The sequence below is a fragment of the Sapajus apella genome, unplaced genomic scaffold (assembly GCF_009761245.1).
Source record: "Sapajus apella isolate SASKATOON/1434 unplaced genomic scaffold, GSC_monkey_1.0 scaffold69, whole genome shotgun sequence".
Lineage (NCBI taxonomy): Eukaryota > Metazoa > Chordata > Mammalia > Primates > Cebidae > Sapajus > Sapajus apella.
In genome coordinates, this window is record NW_022437009.1 from 2735918 (window position 1) to 2760520 (window position 24603).

The following is a 24603-nucleotide window of genomic DNA, read 5'->3' on the forward strand; positions in this document are numbered from 1 at the left end:
TTCATTTGTTTTTCACAAATACCCTATGGATAATATTTTTCTACTTACTGCATCTTCATTTCTCATAAAACTTGCAATCTCTTCTCTCATATGTTAATGTTACTGAAACTTCTCTACTGCTATCACCACAGTTCCCTAATTGCCAAAACCAACAAGCCATTTTTATGTATCTTATTCAGTACTGTGAAATTATCAACATATTTAATAATGTTAACTATTGCCCTTCTTCATGAAAACCGTCATTGCTTGAATTCTGGATCTTGAGTCTATAGTAAGCACTCTCTACTAGTGGTCCTTCTTTCTTCTGTTCTAATTACTACAGCATAATTTTTATTTCTATCTCTCCTCCTGGATTTTAAGTATCTTTCCTAGAATATATAATAAATGTTAAAGGAGGCACCAAAAAAAATGGTAGAATGATAGAGTATTCAGTAATAATGTTGACAAAATTGCCTCCTGGGTAAGAAATTAATATAAATACTCATTTCACATATATATCAAAATGAAATCTAAATTATTTAGAAATAAATGTTAAAAAAATTAAAAAGTAGAAGAAAGTGTGACAATATATAAATTTTCCTGAGAAAGCAGGTACTTAAGCATAAAACCAATAGTTTTGATAAACTGATGACAGACACGAAATTTTTCTAAAATGCAAATTACCTATAAGAAAAAGAATCATGAACAAAATTAAATGGCATACAGATGGAAACTGCACAAATACAGCAATATTAATAACCTCATTAAATAGTCTCTATGTTTGTATTTATATATTGATATTGATATTGCTAGAAATATTCTAACTCATGGAAAGAAAAGTAAAAGTGGCAGAGAACATGATCAAAGAATCTACAGAAGATATACAACTAATATGAAAACATTCATAGTTAATTTTAATAAAAATTAAAAGGAAAACTGTATTATTCTTAAGACTTTCCAACATTCACAGGCAGACACATCATCTGCTACCATCTTTCTCCAGTTTAGAATTTTTACAATATAATATAATTTTTTGATAACATGATTGTCATTCCATCCCACCCTGAAAGTAAAGTGCTTAATATTACTTCATATATTTCCAACATCTAACTTACTACAGGGAACGTATTAGACATTCACTAAATATGAGAAGGAAGGAAAAAAAGGCAGGAGGGCCTTCATCCCAAACCAGAATAGCAACAATATCCGTCCAACCAGTGTCCCTGCTTTCATACTTACCCCCCTCCCCACCCTCTATTCAGCACACTACAGTTAAAATGAGCCTTTTAACTCTTACATCAGTTTAGGTCACTACTCTGTGCAAACCCCGACAATGCCTTCACATTATACTCAGAGTAAAATGACCAATAAGATCCAACATGTGCAGAGCCCCTACAACCTCTTTGACAACTCTCGTACTTATCCCTTTGATTCATCTGACTATGTGGGCCTGCTTGCTGTACCCAGAATTGTCAAACTTGAAACTCCTACGTCAGGCTACCCAGAATTGTCAAACTTGAAACTCCTACGTCAGTCTACCCAGAATTGTCAAACTTGAAACCCCTATGTCAGTCTTTACAGGTATTATCTCTTATCTGGATGCTTCCTTTCACATAGCTGAACAAATCACTCACTTCCTGCAGGTCTCTGAATAAATGTCACCTTATTAGAAATTTTTTCTTACCATCTAATATAAAATATTAATACCCCTCTAACCTTGCATTATTTCCCTAATTAACACATCATCACCTAACAATACAATCACATGGTAATGAAATATTTTCATTTGTAAAATTATCTTCCTTCACTACAGAAACAAAAGGTATGAGAAATTCTAGAGGGACAGAAGGGAGAAATTGGATACAGACATTTTTGAAAGAAGTAATAACTGAGAATCTACTAAGCTTGATGAAAACATAGGCATGTAAATTGATCAAACATTATGAGTCCTTTAAAGAATAACCTGCCTGGGCACACTGGCTCACGTCTGTAATCCCAGCACTTTGGGAGGTTGAGGCGGGCGAATCATGAGGTCAAGAGATCAAGACCATCCTGGCCAACATGGTGAAACCCTGTCTCTACTAAAATACAAAATATTAGCTGGGCATGTGGCACATGCCTATAGTCCCAGCTAGATGGGAGGCTGAGGCAGGGGAATCACTCGAGCCCAGGAGACAGAGGTTGCAGTAAGCCAAGATCACACCATTGCACTCCAGCCTGGCAATAGAGCAAGACGCTGTCTCAAAAAAATTAAAACAACAACAAAAAAATAGACACATGGTAATAGAATTATAGAACAAAGTGAAAAAGAAAATATTAAAACAAGGGAAAAAATAGATTTTAAAATTAGACTGAAAACACACTTTGCAATAATATAACAAAAGCAGAAAAGACAAGGGAACTGTACCTCTCTTCTCAATTTTAGTATCTATTAAGACAGAACCGTATAGTCACATGGCTCCCCTTGGGTCTCTTCTCAGAAGTATCACTTTAACAGAGTCCTTCCAAGGCCACCCCGTGTACAATACTAATAGCAATATCCCACCACTTACTCCAATCCTATCTACTCTTCTTCATTACTCTCCACAGCACTTATCATCACCATCTGATACACTACATATAATTTATGTGTTTATTATTTTGCTCCCTACACCAGAACACAAACACAAAAAGAGATAAAACTCTGTTTTGTTGATTACTATACCCACAGAATCTAGAACAGTGCCTGTTGCAGAGGAAGCATTTGACAAATGTGTGCATTTATTTATCTATTACTCAATTTGGAAGTTTAAAATATAACTTGGGATCAACTAGACAACAATTACACACAAAACAAAAAGGGAGATGAGTTAAGTTAAAGCATTCTAAGATCCTTATATTCTTCAGGAGGAGGATAAATCAACTGATTTTTTTTTTTTCTGGAGACAGAGTCTTACTCTGTTACCCAGGCTACAGTGCAGTAGCATGATCACAGTTCCCTGTAGCCTCAACCTCCTGGGCTCCAGCAATCGTCCCTCCTCAACCTCTCAAGTAGCTGAGACTTATTTTTCTGCAGAGTTTAGCTCTGACTTTGTTTCCCAGGCTGGGCTCAAGCAATCCTCCTGCCTCAGCCTCCCAAAGTGATGCCGGGCCTGAAATCGATTAATTTTAAGCTCTGATATATATATATATATGGGCCTACTTGGAGTTACCCTTAAAGTTTATATATATTTATATATACTATACTTTGAAAGAGAGAGAGAGAGAGTGTGTGTGTGGGAGTCTACTTTGGAGTTACCCTTAAAGTTTAAATATATATATTATATTGTTTATCATTTTGCTCCTGAAACCAGAGAACAAACACAAAAAAGAGACAAAACTCAGTTTTAATATATTTTTATAAAATATATATGTGTTTATATATATATATATATATATATACATATATATATATATCATATACACATTTAAACTTCAAGGATAACTCCAAAGTCAATAGAAATGGAAGGTATAAATGTCAAACTAGTCGAGGGAAAAAGAGAGATGATGTAATTTAATCTAAAATAAGGGAAAAAAACCTAAAAGCAAATGAAAAGTACAATCATAGTATAAGTAGCAAAACAAAGATGAAAGACCTAACTCCAAATATATGTTATCACAATAAATGTAAATATATCAAACTTAACAGTTAAAATAAAAAGACTCTAAGATTGAATAAAAATAACAAAACCCAAATACTTACTATATGCAAAATAAGCAGCTGAAGCATAATGACATTAAAAGGTTGAAAGAAAGGAACAAAAAACGACTGTGCTGATTATTAAACTAGTTCTCTCAGGTTCAAATCCATTCTTCTATACTCTACACTTTGGTATATGGGAGTTGGAACTACACAAATGCATGTAATTTACCAGCTGGCTCCCTTTCAGGCACTAATAGGAGGTGCTAAAAAGACAAGGCTGGAGGAAGAAGAGTCTTACTCCCTCCTGTTTACTTCTAGTTTCTGATAGTGTAGTACCGGCCAGGGTTCACCCTGCAGTGGCAACTGTTTCCAGAGTACTGTTCCCCTGTCACACATACACACATACAATCCCCAAATTAGCCTCATCGTTTCCTTTACAGATATCAAGAATTTGGCTAAGTGTCTCCTCCTCAGAGTCTGAGTCCCAGCTATGACACGGTTTTCTTAAGGTGCCAGTAATACCTGGGCAGCACGGGTACTAGTTCTACAAAGCCCAAGCTAACTGCATTTTAATGATCTCAACCTCTTGCCATTGGTCTTATAGCCCCCACAGGTGGCAGCTGTTCCCTGTTTCCGATAGTTATGACTCTGGTGCTATCACAATGCTCTCTTTTTGCCTTTTTCTTTCCCCATTACTTAGATAACAATTCTAAACATTAAATCCTCTAGTTAAAATAAGTGGTATAGTCCTGGTTCCTGATTGAACCCCAACTGATAACAATGACATACAAGGGAATTATTAGCCATAATAGAGTTGTCTGTTAATGAATGGGAGTATTGCACAGATGCTAATTCTCCCCCAAATTTATCTGTAAATTAAATGCAATCCTCATCAAAATTTCCACTCAGTTTTCCAGAACTTGAAAGAACAAAAAGCTGAGAACTAAGATAATTTCCACAGAGAAACGATCAGATACCAAAATTCAGATACAGACATCAAGCTTCTCATAAAAAAAAATTAAAGTTAAGACAGTTTAGTATTGACATAAGGATAAAGAAAAAAGCCAATGTTAAAGAATAAACTATAATATGACTAATATATGACTAATGTGGCATATAAAAATAGCAGGGAAATAAATGGTACTAGGATCAATTAATCGTGGCCTATTTTCACCCTACATTAAAAAATCAATTCCATTTGAATTAAAGACTAAATACAAAAGCAAAACTTTAAAACCTTCAGAATAAAATACAAGAAAATACCTTCATGACCCAGGAGTAGAGCTTTCTTAAACAACATACAAAAAGCACAATCTGTTATATAAAGGCGTGTGACTTAACAACCATGTCAAACCTAAGCAGTACCACTTAACCATGCTAAAGGGCCAGAAGAATGGGTACAGGCCTAACTATGAAAACTCATCAAAACTGTGCTAATCACTAAACCTTAAAACACACACACACACACACACACACACACACACACACACACACACACAATTTACAAAGTTGTTATGGTTGCCTGATGCTTCTAGTTCATTGCATTTTCCCCTACTGACACATTTAACACCTTGCTTCAAATAAAAGATAAGTAAAAGAAAACATGGTGAGAAAGGATGCACATTTTATGCAAAAATTAAATAACAATTCATAATCCCAAAAGAAGAAAGAGGACTTGGGGTTTCTTTCAAGTCCCAGTATAATGCTGAAAACTACTATGGTTAGTATCTTAAGCTGTTCAGGCTGCTATAACAAAATACCAAAAACCAGGTAGCTTATATAAAATAGAAATGTATTTCTCACAATTCTAGAGACTGGAAAAGTACAAGATCTAGAAGTCAGCAGATTCAGTGTCCGCTGAAAGCACACTTTCTGGCTCACAGATGACACCTTCATGACCTCAGTGCTCTCACACAGTGGAAGGGGCAAGGAGTTCTCTCTCTGGGGTCTATTTTATGAGGGTGCTATTTCCATTCATGGGAGCTCAACCCTCATGACCTAATCACCTCCCAAAGTCCTCATCTTCTAGTACCATCGTATTAGTGATTAGGTTTCAACATATGAATTTTAGGAAGGCACAAATGTTCAGACAGTAGCAGTTAGACACTGTTTTTTTTCACAGTCAATCTAAGAGATTATCAATCGTAAACTCACCACACTGAAATCAAGGTTGTCTTCAATCCATCTTTGCCCATCTAGAAATTCAGCATGAAGTCCCATGATATAAAGGGTATCCAAAGCATCGACTATAGTAGCACCCATTTGTGAACTTCCTATATTTGGAAGAAAAAAAAATTATCATTAAAAAGATCCCTTTAGGCTCCTGTTCTCCTGGGTAGGGTGTGGCGAAAGATTCCCTTCATATTCGGTGTATTTTAATTTTTTATATATAAAAGTAAAGTAATAATATAAGGACTAAAAAGAATATCCAATTTTGTTCACTTTTACATTAGATATCATGTATATTAGGTAATAACATAGTTTAATATATTTTAATAAAAATAGTACTTTGATAATACAACAAAAAAAGAAAACTTAAGGCATATTTTTTCTTAATTTTCAGCCCAGTCAGAATATGAGATGTCTATCTACTTAACCGAGAAAGGAAAAAACAAGAAGTGTAACTGAAGAAAAGGGGAGAGTAGTTCAAGATGACAAGCTGAGTAACAAGACAAGCATGTCCTTCTGGTCTGGACCAAATTCATAGAAAGAATAAAAATATATTTTAAAATAATGAATGTATAACAGGGCTAATCACAGTGGAAAAGAAACTTAATCCTTAACAATCAAAAAGCAGGTAGATCATACAGAAAATGGAAACTACCAAACAAAATATGAGTAGAGAGAATCAAAATAAACTGTAACCACTTTTTAAAAAGAGATAATTCTGATCATTAAAAAAAAAAAAAATTCCAAGGGGAAAAAACAAGAGAGAAAGGGAGGAAGAAAGGGAAGAATTAATTCAAAACCAGCCTAGCTGATAACAAAACTAGATAATGAATACACAAGAGAAGAAAACAGGCCCATCTTACTAATGAATACAACTGTACAAATCCTAAATAAAATAGCAGCAAAACTAGGTTTGTTTTGCTACTAGTAGAGTAAAAAATCTAGCAGTATAGCAAAAAAAATAGGGAGCAGGGAGCAGATGGGTTCTCCCCAATTCCATAAATGCAATTATTTCTGTCCTCTGAAAATGCAAATGATCCACACAGCTTGCTGCCTGCATTAACATGGCTTTTACTATTACATTGTCTTCCATAACCTGAATTTACTGTTCCAGGAGCTCTTGTCCAGAAAGATAAAAGTTGCAAAAAAAAAAAAAATTTATTGTTCATTCCAGGAACTTCCTCAAAGACCCATCAACTCTTTAACAGAAAGTATCAAATGATAATTTATACCCCAAAACTCTGAAAGGCTATGACTCCAGTGAGGTAGTGATCTTCTTATCGGAGTAATAATTAACAGCTTTGTCTTATCAACAGGTTTTCTTGATGATTTTTAAGAGCCAGTATTCAACATTACTTAGTTCATATTTTCCATTTACTATTCTTTTCTTTCTTTTTCCATCCCTCTTTCTACTGGGCAGAAATTGTTTTCTTCCAATGGTTTGAAGCTATACACAATTTGTCCTTATGATGGTTGTCCTTAATTCACATGCCATTTTCTTGTTCATGTGTTCCTAACAATTTCTTCAACTTATCAATACATCTGTCTTCTCTTAGCTGACAAGTACTCCAACACACTCTGATAAATTCCTTGGTCTTCTCCCTACTCAGTTTCCTTTATATTGATATTATCTAGAAAGTTAGTTATGTGTTATTCCGTTCCTCAGCTTTTTATTAAGATACCTTTATCAAGCCATTTAATCACTCATATATCTCTATCTCTTGCATAACTGCTTGAACATGTATCTCTTTTAATTTTAGCATTTCATCCAAAACATTTACTAAACTTATTTTAAACCAAGACTACTGTTTGTGTCCTTATTTCAATTTTTTTGTAGGTAGTTCTCTGCTCCTCCAGTTATCTAGTTATTTATTTAGTCCTCTATGTATATACTTCTGTCAGGTATAGACTACTATAGAATGGAAAAAGGCCTGACCCACCTATTCTGTACCAGTCTTGCTTAGTTCCACAAGGTGCCATGAGCTAAAGAGCTCAAGGAAGAAAAGTGTAAAATTGAAATTACTGGCCATCATTATGATTGTTTACCTGGACAAGTCAAGATTTCAACAGAAAAAAATTAAAAAGCCTGACACCATTCTTGGGTCAAAGCAGCAGCAAAACATGACACTACAGAAAATATAAAATATCATAAAAATTTAGCATGAGAGTATGGGAATCAACTAAAGCAGTTCTCACAGAGAAACTTAAAATATTTATACTAGTTAACAAGAACAAATGAAAATAACTGAATTTAACATTCTAAGGAAGAAAAAAAAATTGGGCAAAATAACAGAAGAATGAGAAAATCTAAAGGCAGAAATGGATGAATTAGAAATGAAGAAAATTATTGAAATAACAAATTCAAGAAATGGTTCCATGAAGAACCCTACAGTGAATCTACCATTTACCTAGTTTTTAAAAGGTAGACAAGACAAAAACAGAAAATAATAAAAACGCAACAACAGACAAGCACAGAGAAGTTTTTTTAATTATAAAAGGCCCATTTCATTCACATATTCACAATAAATTTGATCTTTCTCAAGAAATACCACTCTGGACTTAAAAGAAGAAACAGAAAAATCTAAATAAACAGGCCAAAAAACAGAGAAAATAAAGAAGTTTTCAAAGAACTACCTGCTATCAAAGTACCATACTCTGGAAGATTCATAGAATGAATATTACCTTAAAGTTTTATACTTTTAGCTTTTATATTTAGCTCTGTGATCCATTTCCAGTTAATTTTTGAATACAATGTTGAAGGAAGAAACAAAGTTCATTATTAATTTTTTTCATTATCAATTTTAAGGATAACTTCTATACTATACAAACTTTTATATAACACAGGGGAAAATATCTTAAAATTCAATTTGTAAATTCTGTATACCACTGATGGAAAAAAATCGAATTTACTAAGAAACATACACTATATCTGATCTCATTTGTGAGCACCAAGGGAATATTTAGGAGTGGAACTGTTAGGCTATACAGTAAGTTTATAAGAAACCGACAAACTGCTTTCTACAGTGTACCGTTTTATACTCCGACTACAATTTGTAAGAGATACAGTTGCTCTAGCATCCTTGTCAATGTTTGGTATTGTTGATCTTCAAATTTTAGACATGTTAATGGGTGAGTAGAAATATTGCCTTGTGGTGTGAATTTTACTTTCCCTGCTCACTGATGTGTTTACTAGTTATTCATATACCTCCTTGGCTGGGGAAGTATTTATATCTTCTGTATACATCCTTAAGTGTGTATTTCAAATATCTTCTCCAAGTCTGTTGTTTGCCTTTCCAATTTCCTGATGTCTTTGGGGAGCAGAAATCTTCAATTTTCATTAAGTCCAATTTACCAATATTTTTCTTTTATACTTGACGCTTTTTGTATTCTGAAAAATCCTTGCTTACCTCAAAGTCACAAAGATATTCTCAAATATTTTCTACTGAAAGTTTTAGACTTTTAGCTTTTATATTTAGCTCCACGATCTATTTCCAGTTAATTTTTGCATACAATGTTGAAGGAAGAAACAAAGTTCATTATTTTCCCATACAAATATATGGCTGATCCAGCACCATTTGTTGGAAAGACTATCCTTTTAATAACTGAATTACCTCAGCATCTTTGTTGAAAATCAATTAACCATGTATGTACACTTCTATTTCTATTCTTTTCCACAGATCTCTATGCCCATCATTATAGTAAAACCATACTGTCCTAAATTATAGCTTTACTGTAAATTATAAAATCAAGTAGTGCAAATCCTTCAGCTTTGTTTTAAAAAAAATTACTTTGACTATTTTAAGTGCTTTCTATTTTTATAAGATTTTCGAATCAACTTGCCAATTTCTACAGAAAAGCTAGTGTCATTTTGATTGGACTGCTCTAGATTTAAACATAAAAGTAGAAAAAATTAACATCCCAACAATATTGAGTATTCAAATTCATGAACATGGCATTTCTCTCCATTAAGTCCTTTTAAATTTCTCTCAAAAACAACATGAAGTTTTCAGTGCACAGGTTCTGTACATATTTTGTCAAATTCATACACATATAGTTCATATTTTTTGATGCTACTGCAAATGACATTATTTTTTAAATTGCATTTATAGCCATTTGTTGCAAGTATACCAATACATATAATTGGTTTTGCATGCTTGTATCCTGTAACATTTACTAAAATTGTTTATTTATTCTTCTATCCTTTTTTGGTACATTCCTTAAGATTCTTTCTATGGACAATTACATTGACTAAAAACGTAAAGACAGTTTCACTTCTTTATTTCCAATCTTTATTCTTTTGTTTTCCTTTTTTTCTTTCCCTGCATTAGTACACTGGCTAGGATCTCCAGTACAATGTTACATAAAAGTGAGAGAGTGGACACCTTTGCCTAACTTGCGATCTTAGGGGAAAGCATATTGTCTTTCAATATTAAGTATGTGGGAGGTATTTTGTATTTTTTGCTTATTGTTGTTGTTTTGAAATTCTCTTTATCAAACTGAAGAAATCCCCTTTCTAATTTAGTGTGCTAACAGTTTTTATCATGGATGAATGTTAAATGTGATTAAATGCTTTTTCTCCAGCTACGGGGATGATCCTAAGATTTTTCTCTTTTATTATATTGGTATCTTAAACTACACTAACCAATTTCCAAATATAAAACCTACCATGTATCTCTATGATAAACTCCACTTAGTCATAATTTAATATACAATAAGCCTTCAATATTCACCAGCTCCATATCCACAGGTTCAACCAACAGTAGATGAAATATTTTAAAAATAATTTTAAAATAATACAGCAAGTAAAAAAATAAAAATTTTAAGATACAGCATAACCACTATTTCTACTGTATTAGGTATTCCAAGTAATCTAAAGATAATTTTAAATATATGAGAGAATATGTTTAAGTTATATGCAAATATTATACATTATTTTATACAAGGGACTTGGACATCTGTGGATTTTGGTATTCTCTGGGGTCCTGAAATTAATCCTCCATGGATACCAAGGGACAACTGTATTACTGAATAAGATTTACTAAAATTTGGTTAAATATTTTTATGTCTATGTTCATAAGGGATACTGCTCTACAGCTTCCTTTTCTTATAAATATCTTTGGTTTTGATAGTAGGGCTTTAGTGGTGTTCCTAAGAATACATCATCCTAAATGCACAAACACCTAACAAGAGTACCTCAAATTACATGAGGCAAAAAATGACAGAACTGAAAGAAGTCCAAAATAAGAGTTGAAGACTTCAACAACCCTCTCTCAGTAACTGACAGAACTAGACAGAAAATCAGCTAAGATAGAGATAGCCTGGACAACCCCATTAATCAATGGGATCTAACTGACATCAATAGAACATTCCACACAGTAACAGCAGAATATACAAATATCATTCTTTCTAAGCACAAATGGAAAATTCACCAAGACAAACCTGTGTCAGAAAGCAAGTCAAAAACAATTTAAAATAATTAAAATTATGTGAAGTACATTCTCTAATCTTAATGGAATTAAAACGAGAAATCAACAACAGGATTTTTTAAAACTCTAAATACTTAAACTTACTCAAGGAAAATTTTAAAACACTGAATTGAATGAAAATGGAAATATATCAAAACCTCGGGAATGCAGCTAAAGCAGCAGTTAGAAAGTTTCTAGTAATAAACACATTAGAAAAGAGGATCTCTGGTCAATAAACTAGGCTTCTACTTAAAAATATTAGAAAAACAAGAGCAAAATCACCCAAATCATGCAAAAGAAGAAAACAATAAAGAGTAGAAATTAATAAATGAAAACACGAAGAAAATATTACAAAGATCAATGAATCTAAAAGTTGGTTCTTTGAAAAGATCAATAAAATTAATAAACTTCTAGCAGGACAAGAAAAGAGACAAAACATAAATCACTATTATCAGAAATGAAAGGGGAGTATTACTACAGCTGCCACAGACATTCAAATGACAAGGCAATACCCAAACAATTTGATGCATATAAAATCAATAACTTAGATCAAACCGGACCAATTCCTCAAAAACCACAAATCACAAAAACTCACTCAAGAAGAAGTACATAAACTGAATGGTCCTTACTGTTAGAGAAATTAAGTTTGTAGTTTAAAAACCTTCAAGAAAAGAATATCCGAGATCCAAGTGGTTTCTTTTGCAAAATATAGTAAACATTTAAGAAAAAAATAAAACCAATTCTAAACAATCTCGTCCAGAACACTGAAAAGCAGAGAACACTTCCCAAATCATTTTATGAGTCCAGCATTACTCTGATACCAAAACAAGATGAATATAAGAAAAGTAAAGAACAATATCTCTCATTAATATAAAAGCAAAAATCTTCAAAATATGTGCAAATCAAATCGCAGTTAAGTCAGAAGTAACAAAAGGATTTTATTTACATATAAATATATTCACACACACCCCTGGAAAATAAAAAGCACCCTTCAAAAAGCATTGCAAAGTCAAAGAATACTCTTTTTCCAAATCAAAATAATTTCTTCTACATGCAAAAAGACCCATCCCTAACAAAACTTTCTATTCTCCAGAATATCTCAATAGAAAGAATTCATTCAGCATTTTTTTTTTTTTTTTTTTTTAAAGAGAAAAGGTTTTGCTATGTTACCCAGGTTGGGGCACAGTGGCTATTCACAGGTATCATGATCATGGCGCCTTGTGGCCTTGGACTCCTGGCCCCGTGCGATCCTCCTGTCTCAAACTCCTGAGGTTGGGACTATGTGCCACTGTACCCAGCCATTCTAACCATTAATCACTGTTAGAATAATTAGTATCAGTGCTAACTTACATCCAGCAACATTTCTCTCTCCCTTCTCCTGGCTCCAGAGCCAGGGCCTCACTAAGAAAAATAAGAACATATCCCCATTCTCCTAAGTACAGCATTTTGGTTCAACAACTGGCACAAAACCCAATCAGGACAAAAAGAAATAATGAGTCTTTCAATTCTATTTCTAAAACAACCAAGAGCTCTCTTCTCTACAATGTTCTCTTTCCTACAGATGAGGTAGTATGAAGACATGAAGCTTCAAACTGCTGCAGCCATCCTGCTAAGAAACCAACTTGATGATAAAAACTACACAGGAAAACAGAAGAGATAAAGTAAAAAACAGCTCAGGTAGAATCAGATATACATCAGGAATTCATTCGGCTGATTAAGTTTCCTTTTTCATTTAAGCCGTTTTCCAATAGATTTTCTGTTATCTGCACATAAAGAGGACTCTGATGCTAAGAACTAATTGGACAGAAGTCAGAAGAGCCACTATCTCAGTTACCTATATAAAAGAATTGTTTAATTATCAAGGCTAACAAAACGGGGAAAGTTTTAAGTTAATGTTTTCCCTAAAATCTAGACTACTACAAGCAAAGGTTCAATATCCACTTATATGTAACTACAGTAATAGAGGCTCTAAGATTCTGATTCTGTAAAGGTATACTAAATTTGAGATGTCAAATGAGACATTGAGAACTAATTACTATCGTTTTCTTAGACTTTATTTTTTAAAAAAAGAAAACATAAAAAAAATAGTTTTTTAAAAAAAACTCAAATTGTACTTACTGGCAAGAATTTGAGATACACAAAAGGAACAGAGTAGGAAACAAAGTATTAAACTATAAAAAATAATCCTTTAACAAACTAACTGTATAGCTACAAACATAAGACAAAACATAATTATGGATCTTATTCCTACTTAGGTTATCTGGCTGGAAAAGAAACTGTAAACACTTAAAAATTTAATAAAAAATAATAAGCACCTAAATTTTGAGTATTGAAAATTCTGCAGATTCTTACTTTTTCTACCATTTCACTATAATTTTCTTCTCACAATAGATGTTTCCCAAACATCTAAATTAATTTTCTTCTACCTTCAAAGTTTACTAAAGCAGCAGTATTTATTTGATAAACAGACAGGACCAGTATCTATTTGATAAATATTAATACATAAGATGTTCTGAGAAATATCATTTGAAAAAAGTAAAAAATTAAAATCCAATTCTTATTTTCAATACATTTGTATACTCCAATTTTTTTTTTAAAGGCTCACAATTTACCACTGAGTTTAACATAAAGGAATAGTTACTTGAAGGGAGGATCTAATGACTACTAAGCATAATGTCTTTAGTGCACTAATGCCTCATATTGTGACAACAAAGCAGTAAGAACTTTCCAGTCTGAAACACCGCTAAGAAAATACACTTTATTTCATTACATGATAGCTGATAAGTTAAATAACATATTATGAAGTCTCTGGTACTCACTGATTACTAAAGGAAAATTTTTTCCTTTACTCCTTTACCACATCTCCCAAACCCAACAGAAATTATTTTTTAAGACATTTTCTTTTTTGACCAAAAAAAGCAACAATGAACAAATTATAAGGGAAATCACAGTATTGGAAAAATCCTTCTCTAGTGTCAAAAAGAAAATTGCTGTTATTTGAATTACTGTGATTGTTTACTATAGGTGATAAAGAAAATCGGATTGTATATAACTAGTTTGTTTCTTTTTAGCCCATTAAAATTTTCTTGCCTTCATCTATCATTACTTAAAAGATACTCATCAAGTCACATTAAGAAGCATTTAAAATGGGGGTGGGACTGAAGACTACAAAGAGCAGCTTAACAATTCTCACGGCTTATCTTTGGGTTTAGTAAACACTGTTAGTTAAATCAGTACTTACTCCTTGAGTAAGTTAAACTGGGAAGTTTTATAAGTGAAGGGAGCTGAAAGAAGGTACAATGAACAAACTCAAGATGAACACAGCTCTTCCCCAAACCTCCATTCACAGAACACATTGTTAATTTTTCCTTAAGAGCTGTGCATGTACAACATAACCCACTGAACTCAGTCACCCAATTACTCCTTGAGTAAGTTAAACTGGGAAGTTTTATAAGTGAACTGAGCTGAAAGAAGGTAGAACGAACAAACTCAAGATGAACACAGCTCTTCCCCAAACCTCCATTCACAAAACACATTGCTAAATTTTCCTTAAGAGCTGTGCATGAACAACATAACCCACTGAACCCAGTCACCCAATTACCCTGGGTATGTCACTTTTTAAAAAAAAATGTACACAGGACTACAAGAATTGCCTATCCTTCCCCTCTTCCTCTGTAACGTGAATATCAGAATAAGTATTCTGTTGAAGAAAAAAATGACAATAGGTGCTTACCTTTCCTGACACTAAAGGAAAAAAATGCCGAAAAAAGCTTCAAAATACTCAGATAAATGACTAAAGCATCCATATGCAAATAGAAAATCTACCACATATATGTGTACTCCAAAGCAACTGGAACTTAATGGTGACTGACACTTGCAAAATTCATACATGTTTCTTCAAACGGTAGTTCCACAGAAATACTCAGATTTTTAAAAGTACTTTAAAAAGTTACATCTTGTTTTAAAAGATGGAGGTAGAAAACGGAAACAGTAATTAGAAAAAGTAAACTTACCAAATATGTTAGTGGAGTGTCCTTTCCTTGCAATAGGTCTGAGTTCATTATGTCCCCACCCATACGTCCTATAGTTATCCCAGGCATGTTTCATCATCTGAAAAGAGAAAAATTATAAGCCATGAATTTAAATTTTTCACAGACTGTTACTTTTACTTCACATAATTTTGGGTTCTACTACTATATCCTTGCCCATTCTTCTAGATCTACATTAGTATATTATCCAATTAACATTTGTATCAGCAAGAAAACACACCTAACTATGTTTAATCTCATCTATATGACAGGAAAAAACATGGGTATAATAGACAAGTCCTTTTTCTTCAGGAGGTACATATCTGTAGCTGTCAACCCCTGCCCTAGACAGAGTGACTGGATACATGTGATTCAAATAGGAACAATTAAGTCCTTTTTACACATACTGTTATAGACACCAGGAGATAGAGGGACTTTTTTATTCTACAATCTCATGGTCTATGTAATATATAATTCTGGAGCTGATAATGGCTCTCTCGCAACATGGAGAAACTAGCAAAAGGAAAGCGACGGAGTCACATGCCCAATACTGACAGTAATATCTACAGACTTGGATTCGGCCAAACTTGAAGCCCTTATTTAGAGCCATCAAACCAATAAATACTTTTTGTATCACTTAGTTTGAGCTGAGTGTGTTGCAACCCAAGGACTTTTGAGATATACAATAGCAGAGTATTTAACTGTGTAACAGATGAATTATATAATAGTAGACTGTGGTGTAACAAAAGATTATTCATTTAACAGCATACTATTTATTAAAAATTTCCCAATTTGCTTTATGTAGCCAGCATTAATCAGACACTAAAGTCAAGCAAAGATACTGTATTACAAGAAAACTCAAGACCAATGTATCTCAAGAACACAGATGCAAAATTCCTTAATAAAAATTAACAACATCTAAGGAGGATACTACATCATGACAAAGTGGAGTTAATTCAACCCAGGAATATAAGATTAATCTAACATCCAAAAACCAATGTAATTTACCATTTTAACAGAATAATGAGGAAAAAATCATAGTCATCTAGGGAAAAATGAAGACAAAGCATCTGACAAAATTCAACACTCATTCATGATAAAACTCTCAGTAAACTACAAATACAAAGAGACATTCTCAACCTAATAAACAGCATCTTTAAAAAACCTACAGTTGACACATCATAGTTAATGGCAAAAGACTAATGCTTAACCCCTAAAGCTGGGAACAAACTTGGTATGTCCATTCTCCCCACTTATTTTCAATAATGTACTAGAACTCCTAGCCACTGCAGTACAACAAGAAAAAATAAATAAAAGGTATAAAAATCAAGAAGGAAAAAGGAAAAGTAACTCTTCACAGAAGACATGACTATGTATAAGAAAAATTACAAGCAATCTACAAAAAAAAGCTGTAACAATTAATAAATGACTTCAGTAAAATAGGACAAAAGTTCGCCAAACTAAAACATATTTCCACGTGCTGAGTTTCATGAGTACTTCTGGTGAATCACTGAACCTGAGGATCATCTGGGGGTCCCCTAAACACACATGGTTATCTATCTGAATTATTATGTTTATTTGAAAAAAAGTATTTCAGTAACTTGTAATGACCTCTGAAAAAATGCAAGTCAGGTATCTGAAAAAAAAAATCTATCACTATCTCTCCCAACACTGCCCAAAGGAAGTGCTATAAGCAGTCTACATATTAAAAAGACTCCAGAGGTGAGGTAAAATCAGAACACAGCTCTATTTCTACTCTATCAAGGTCAAGGTTTTATAATAATTCGTAACGCTAAGCTTAAAATATCTGCTATACCTTCCATACCCATTACTAGAATATATCCAAATAGATATTTGACTATTTGAACTAAATTTCTCTTAGTAACAATTAAACCTTCTAAAATACTGCTGGTGCAATTACACTCTGATAAAAATATTTTTCTTCACAGATAGTAAAATCACAAACTCCACCCAGAATTTTCAGGAGTTCTAATTAACAAAGTTTAATTCAAATATGCACTAGATTTTTCCTATCTGGTATTCTCTTTACCTTTAAGTAATTATAGAACAATAAACTGAAAGACTTCCGAGGCTAAATAAAGAATTTTGAAATCAATTCTTTCCCATTCTTCAATCCATGGAGACTCTTTGGAAGAAATGTGCTCTTAATCTACAGTATAGTTGAGGGGTATCATGATATGTCCCTTAAAAAATTGGAGATACAATGCTAACCCTTTAGAAGCATGTTTATGAGGGGATCTGCATAGTATCTGGCAGAGTCCCTTTTAACTGAACATTTAAGAAACTGCTTAGGTCAACGTTAAGTTATATACAGATATATTATTTATAAAATGCTGAATTTCAAAAGATCTCTTAACAAAGAATGAGTGGCACTAATCCAAATGTTATATAAAAAGCTTATAAGTGTCCAATAATTATATTATAATCAACATTTTTTTTTAAAAAAAGAGTTGTACTCCTTATGAAAGGACCAACCTGAAAACTATACCACAACTATGACTCAAGAACAAAAAGATCAAAACATGACACCATAGACTAAGATCTGTTTATATTCAGTCAAATACAAATTAATAAACACTCCATATCACAAAACTCAGCTTATTACCTCTTTAATTTTTTCCCTTTTCTCTCTTATGTCATTATCTTCTGGGTCTCCACCACTTATTCCTACAAGGTTGGGAATAGGGACTGGTGGCAGTGGCTTGTTCTCTTTTATCTTCATTTCTTGGACTACCTTATTTTTCTCTGTCTGAATTTCTGCTCGAATTTCCTCTCTTGACTTCCTTAATTTTTCTTTTGCCTCTTCCAAGGCCTTCTCATGATCAGCTCGAATTTTATTTCTCAGACGTTCTTCTTCTTCCCTGTGAGAAAAGGAGGAAATAAAACATAAGAGTGAGCCTACTTAAGAATGTCAACCTTTAAACATAAAACATAAAGTTTTCTCCATTAAGCCCAGGGACTTGTTTTCTACTTTTGCCATTAAAAGGGGAGAGAGATTCCGATCAGGTATGAGAAAGAAAATGAACCCTGGATGCCTGAGATCAAACTCTCTTTATAATCTCTTTATAAGATTTCCAGACTAAGAGCAGAGAAAACAGTAACTTATCCATAGACAGCTGCAAAAAATAGACACCAGTGAAAACTAAATGGAGGAGAGAAAATAAAAATAGAGTAAGTATCAGAAAAGAGACAAAAATATAAACATAGGGCCAAAGAAAAAGAGGAAAAGATAAGAGAACAGAAAGTTTTTCATTTATATAGTGCACCATATGCTTCTGAAACCTTTAAATTTTCAAAAGTACATAGATATCATAACGTAATATGCCCAACGGATATGGGTATAATTACTTTAAACTCTCTTGAACCCTTGTTAAAAACAGATTCCAATTTAGTAGATCTATATGTAACCCATGAATCTGTACCATGAGGGGCTCCTCAGATGATTCTGGTGTACACACAGATTTGGAAATCACTACTGCAGTGGACACCTACTCAGTTTTCTACCTAGTCCTACTTTTATGAAAGAGAGTTCAATATTCCCTCTATAGTCACCCTAACCCACAGGAATGAATACAAGAGTGGTACTTACTGTAAATCATTCTTTTCCAAATCAACCAACCAACAATATCTACTCTAAGGGTAAACACCTAACCCAACAGTCACTACAGTCACCTCTCCAGAAATTTAATTCAGACTCTGCACATGGCTGAAATTATAACATTGCTAGTGAGAATGTAAAATGGTGTAAATTTTTCCACTTTGGAAAAGTTTGTGTTTTAAAAAAAAAAAAAAACTAGATTATTTAACTATCATAGAATCCTGCAAATGCACTTTGGGGCATTTATCTCAGAGAAATAAAAACTTATGTTCATTAAAAAAAAAAAAAAAAACTATATACAAGCTGGTCACAAAAGACAAATACTGTATGATTCCACTTGTAGAAGGTACTTAAAGAAGGCAAAATCCTACAGACAAAAAATAGAATGGCAGTAGCCAGCCAGCCAGAAACAGGACAATGAGAAGTTATTGTTTAGTGGGTACTGAGTTTCAGGTCTGCAAGATGAAAATAGTTCTGGAAATGGATGCAGTTATGACTGTATAATAATATGAATGTATTTAATAGTATTAAACTGTATAAAATGGTTAAGATGGTAAATATTAATTGTATTTTACCATAATAAAAATAAACTGAAGGAAAAGGACTATATACTACATTTATAGAAGCTTAATCCATAAAAGGCAAAAACTGAAAACAATCCAGATATCCTCCAACAAGTAAATGGCTAAACAAAACCGTGGTATATCCACACTATGGAATACTACTCAGCAATAAAAAGGAGTGAATTATTTATAAACACTCCTTGAATGAATCTCAAAGACATTCTTATTTGAGTGAAAGAAGCCAGTTTCAAAAGATTACACACCGTATGATTCCATTTATATGACATTCTCAAAAAACATAAAAAAGAGGGATGGTGAATAGATTAGTGGTAGCCAGGAGTTATGAATGGGGGAGGAGTTAACTATAAAGGAATAACACAAGGGAGTTTTTTTGATGATAGAATTGTTACATATTTAATTACGATGGTGGTTACACGAATGGTGCATGTGTTAAATCATAAACGTATACGCCAAAAGAAAAATTTACAACCTAATATTATCTAGTATTAACAATTAGATGTTAAACATTAGAGAAAAAAAACTGGATTATTAGCACTGAGAAGGTGCTGATAAGGGAAATGAGAGAGAAAGGGAGAGGGAGGTACAGCAGGCTAGACAGTCAGTAATATGCAAGGTCATTCAGCAAGGAGGAAGAATCCATGGGGCCTACAGACAGACTGGATGAATGTCGGAGGAATAGGGCGGAGAGCTAAGGTTGGCCCCTGAATGAATCCAAGAGGAACTGACATGAGGCCCGATCTGTTCAGGAGACTCAGGCAGACAAGGGCATCATCAGCACACAGGTGCTGAATAAAGTCTTATATAAGATATTTAAGGCAGACACACCCAAGAACCTTCCAATCCCAGCCCCACATTTTACCAACAGAAAAACACTGTGTTACTACCCTCAGAGAACAGATCAGAATCCATCTATGCTAATCAAGTATTTCCCAGCTGCCCTTGCAGCTAAGGGTAGCCACAAAACCCCATTTCAACCAAAGTGAATAAAGGGAACTACCAGGAAATATTTTCCTTTATGGATTAACAAATGGACAGAGCCAGTTGAGAAAACAGCCTTTAGCTGCTAAGTCTAAACCTATCCAACCACCTATTCCTGTCTTCAAAGGTATTTGTGAAGCCTAAAGCTAAGACAGCCATTTTGCAATCAAGAGACAATAAGCCTGAGGTCAAATGGCCAACATGGTTCAGGACAGAAGAGAAACAGGGAAAGTGCCTGGAGTTACTGCCACACCCCTCAACTGTCCCCAGATTTCAGATTCTACAGAGTAACTATCAGTAGGTATTCCATCATTTCCACCTGAGAATGTCCTCAACTCACCCACTCATCGCGCAAGCATGCACAAAGATTCAGAAAAACAAGGACCTGGAAATGGGCCCCAAGGAACAGCAACATCAAACAGAGAGGAGTAGCTCTTTCAAGGGTAATTTTCCATCCTGATGACAAATGGGGAGGTTTCCTCAGGAAAACAAGCTTTCCATTTCTATTTCCAAGTACCATGTTATCCCCAAGCTACTGTTAAATGGCATGTGGAACCCCCAACCATGTTTGCAATAGCTCATATGTTAAAACTCCGAAAGCATCTTTACCTACCAGTGAACTTCCATGAACAGGTATCACACACCACTTTGTAGAGCCCACACTGAGGGGGGCGAGACATACATGCCACAAAACATCCCACAACCCATTACAGAGTTTCACCATGCACATGGGCATTTTTAAAGCCCTGAGAAGTTCTGCAATAGAGTTGTCTAACACAACACTTCTTAAACTTACTTAATCATAGCCCTCCTTTTCTGCATGCTCCTTTTAGCGAGCGAAGGAACCACAGTAAGGCTACTGTCATGCCTCACCTAAACTATTGTCATAGGCTTCCCATAGTCTTCACACATTCACCCTCCAACCACTCCCCCACCCACCCACAAGCTGTTCTCTATCCATATTATAGACCCAATGTGCTTTCTGAAATTATTCAGACTTTTTCTCACTTAAAACACTTTATGGCTTCCCTTATCCTGAAGAATTCTATTATATTACGGCCTATTAAGGAATTCTGTATAAGGTGCTTTCTACCTATCCCTCAAGCTTCATCTCACACACACTCCTCCAGCTCTCCGTTCTATAGCCACATACCTTCTTTCAGTTCTTTTTTTTTTCTTTTTTTTTGAGACAGAGTCTTGCTCTGTCACCCAGGCTGGAGTGCAGTGGTGGGATCTTGGCTCACTGCAACCTCTGCCTCCCGAGTTCAAGCAATTCTCCTGCCTCAGCCTCCTGAACAGCTGGGACTACAGGCAGGTGCCGCCACACCCAGCTAATTTTTTGTATTTTAGTAGAGATGGGGTTTCACTGTGTTGCTCAGGCTGGTCGCAAACTCCACAGCTCAGGCAATCTGCCCCCCTCGGCCTCCCAAAGTGTTGGGATCACAGGCATAAGCCACCATGCCTGGCCACCTTCTTTTAGTTCTTTTACATACCATTTTCTTTCCCACCAACAGCCCCGTATGCATGAGGTTTCCTCTGCTTAAAACACTCTTACAATTTGTTCTTTACCTTCAAATCATTGATCAATTGTAACTTCTTCAGGTAAATCCTAGATTGGACAAATCTCCCTAATATACAGTCTGATATCCCACGTATCTTTCCTTCATAGTACTTAATCACATGTGATTCTTTGAGTAATGTCTGTCTCTCCTGATAGGACTATTAACTCCATTAAGTTCAGAGACCCTATCTGATTTTTGTTCCAATGTATCCCTCAATGTGCAGCACAACATCTGGTATATAATTGGTGTTTGGAAATATTAAAATGCATCCGGGTGTGGTCATGCCTGTAATCCCAGCACTTTGGGAGGCCAAGGTGGGCAGATCATGAGGTCAGGAGTTCCAGACCAGCCTGACCAACATAGTGAAACCCCATCTCTACCAAAAATACAAAAAATTAGCCAGGCGTGGTGGTGAATGCCTGTAATCCCAGGTACTCGGGGAGGCTGAGGCAGGAAAATCACTTGAACCCGGGAGACAGAGGTTGCAGTGAGCCAAGATTGCGCCATTGCACTCCAGCCTGGACAATAAGAGTGAAACTCCATCTCAAAAAAAAAAAGAAAGAAATATTAAATGCAAACACAGATTCTAAGCCCCAACTGAAGCGATTATGATATAAAAAGTCTATAGACCATCATGAGGCGACAGTCAAAAGAGCTGTAAGGCTAGGCATGGTGCCTAATGCCTGTAATCCCAACATTCTGGGAGGCCGAGGCAGGTAAATCACCTGAAGTCAGGAGTTCGAGACCAGACTAGCCAACATGGTGAAACCTCATCTCTACTAAAAATACAAAAATTAGCCAGGTGTGGTGGTGGGTGCCTGTAATCCCAGCTACTTGGGAGGCTGAGGCAGGAGAATTGCTTGAACCTGGAAGGCGGAGGTTGCAGTGAGCCAAGATCACACTATTGCACTCCAGCCTGGGCAACAAGAGTGAAACTCTGTCCCAAAAAAAAAAAAAAAAAGTTGTAAACAGCAGCTCTAACTATAGGGTGAGCAATACAAATGCATGTTAAATATTAAAATCCATATTAAAATTAATGACATGGTGTTATGGTGAAACCCTTAATAACACTGCCATGTGACAGGTTTCTACTTCCACTTACTATTGCTATAAACTTTGTGTTAGCATCAGTTGTTCTCCACAGGTGAAAAGTACATTTGATAGCAACATGCATGTGTAAATAATTCACAAATGACATAATTTTTATAATTATTTTTAAAAATAAAAAACTGAACCCTCTAAATGTTTGCTCCAAAGGAAAGCTCCAGCCATCTTATCCCACCTGTTATTGTTAAGGCAGTCAAACTTCTTTCATCAGAACCTACACTGTTGCAATATTGTGAAGAGCCTTACTCTAACACATTTTGAAAATCTAAATAATCTACAGATTTATTTTTATTTGTCCCTCAAAAAGCACTATTTGCTTAAGAGTTTAGAGAGTAAACACACTATTTCAGAAGAACCAATATCAACTAGAGGGCAAGAAAAGACTAACCAGACTGGTCCTAAAAGAAACTCCAGAGTCCCAGGAAATTCAATCAAACCTCCTATTTAACTGGGTTCCAAGAGGAAATATTTTGCCCTTAGAAAAAAAGTATACTTAACCCAAAAATCAGGAAACAAAGATTTTAATTCCAGCTGTGCTCATGCCTCATCCTACAACCTAGAATAATCACACACACACACACACACACACACACACACACACACACACACACACAGAAAGAGAGAGAGAGAGAGAGAAAAAAAAAACCTCTAAGATTAGTACTTTAATCAACAAAGATAGGAAAACATACGCTACTTTGACTGTACCACTTTAAAAGTACTATAACCCTTTTTTTGCTAAGTACTTTCTCCTACTTCCCTTTACTTGGACTAAAGTAAAAAGTAATGTTCTATACACATGTAAGCCATTAATAATTTCAATCCTTCTAACCTCTCTGTCCCAAATTACAAGTGAATGCAGCAATCCTTACAACTGCCAAAGCAAATACTATACTTTATTTCCTTTCTTCCTTGAGTATCTTTTCACAATGATCACTTAGTAGTACTATGAACTTTCTTGCTAGTTTTCTTCTCTATATGACTCAAATTTTATTTTCATTTTGATCTGCATGCAAATGGTTCCTCAAACTCTACCTTAGCCGCCAAATTTCAAGATTTTTAAATCACACCAGCTGGGTCACTTCTTTGGGGGTTTTATTTTCGCTTGGATGATCGTTCGTTCTCTTATCTATATATTTTTAAGATTTTTTTTTTAACTTTGGTATCTTCAACAGATAATCATGTTAGACTTTCATTTGTAAACATCTTTCCTTTTCATCAGTGGCTTATATCTTCCTGTGTATTAAAGAATTTGGCCTTGCCCAAAGAGAAGTCTCACCATTGACTTCAGCTTCTGGGAAGTAATACATCATAGTTGATAACAGTGTCCCTGTTTATGGTGCGTGCTGGCCATACCAGGTCTTCAGGTAGGGTTGGCCACACCTAACAGTCTTAAAGCAGAAGCTGGCCATGTCATAAACACCAACAGTATGACTTAGGACAAGGCTCTGGGT

At 34.5% G+C, this 24603-nt stretch overlaps 1 protein-coding gene and 1 long non-coding RNA gene across 3 annotated transcripts in view; both read right to left on the minus strand.

Moving 5' to 3' along the window:
- Window positions 1-24603, minus strand: part of MAN1A2 (mannosidase alpha class 1A member 2) — a 160980-nt gene that overhangs the window by 106244 nt on the left and 30133 nt on the right. For both annotated transcript variants that reach the window (XM_032249606.1, XM_032249607.1), the window contains 3 exons: window positions 17929-18184; window positions 15288-15384; window positions 5795-5913 (listed from right to left, as the gene is read on the minus strand). In XM_032249606.1, the coding sequence (XP_032105497.1) occupies window positions 5795-5913; window positions 15288-15384; window positions 17929-18184 (472 nt within the window). The remainder of the gene's footprint in view (window positions 1-5794; window positions 5914-15287; window positions 15385-17928; window positions 18185-24603) is intronic.
- On the minus strand, window positions 7202-15281 carry LOC116531011. Its single transcript, XR_004260217.1, has 2 exons — window positions 7746-15281; window positions 7202-7423 (listed from the first exon to the last, which is right to left on the minus strand). It is a non-coding gene; the product is annotated as an uncharacterized LOC116531011 (long non-coding RNA).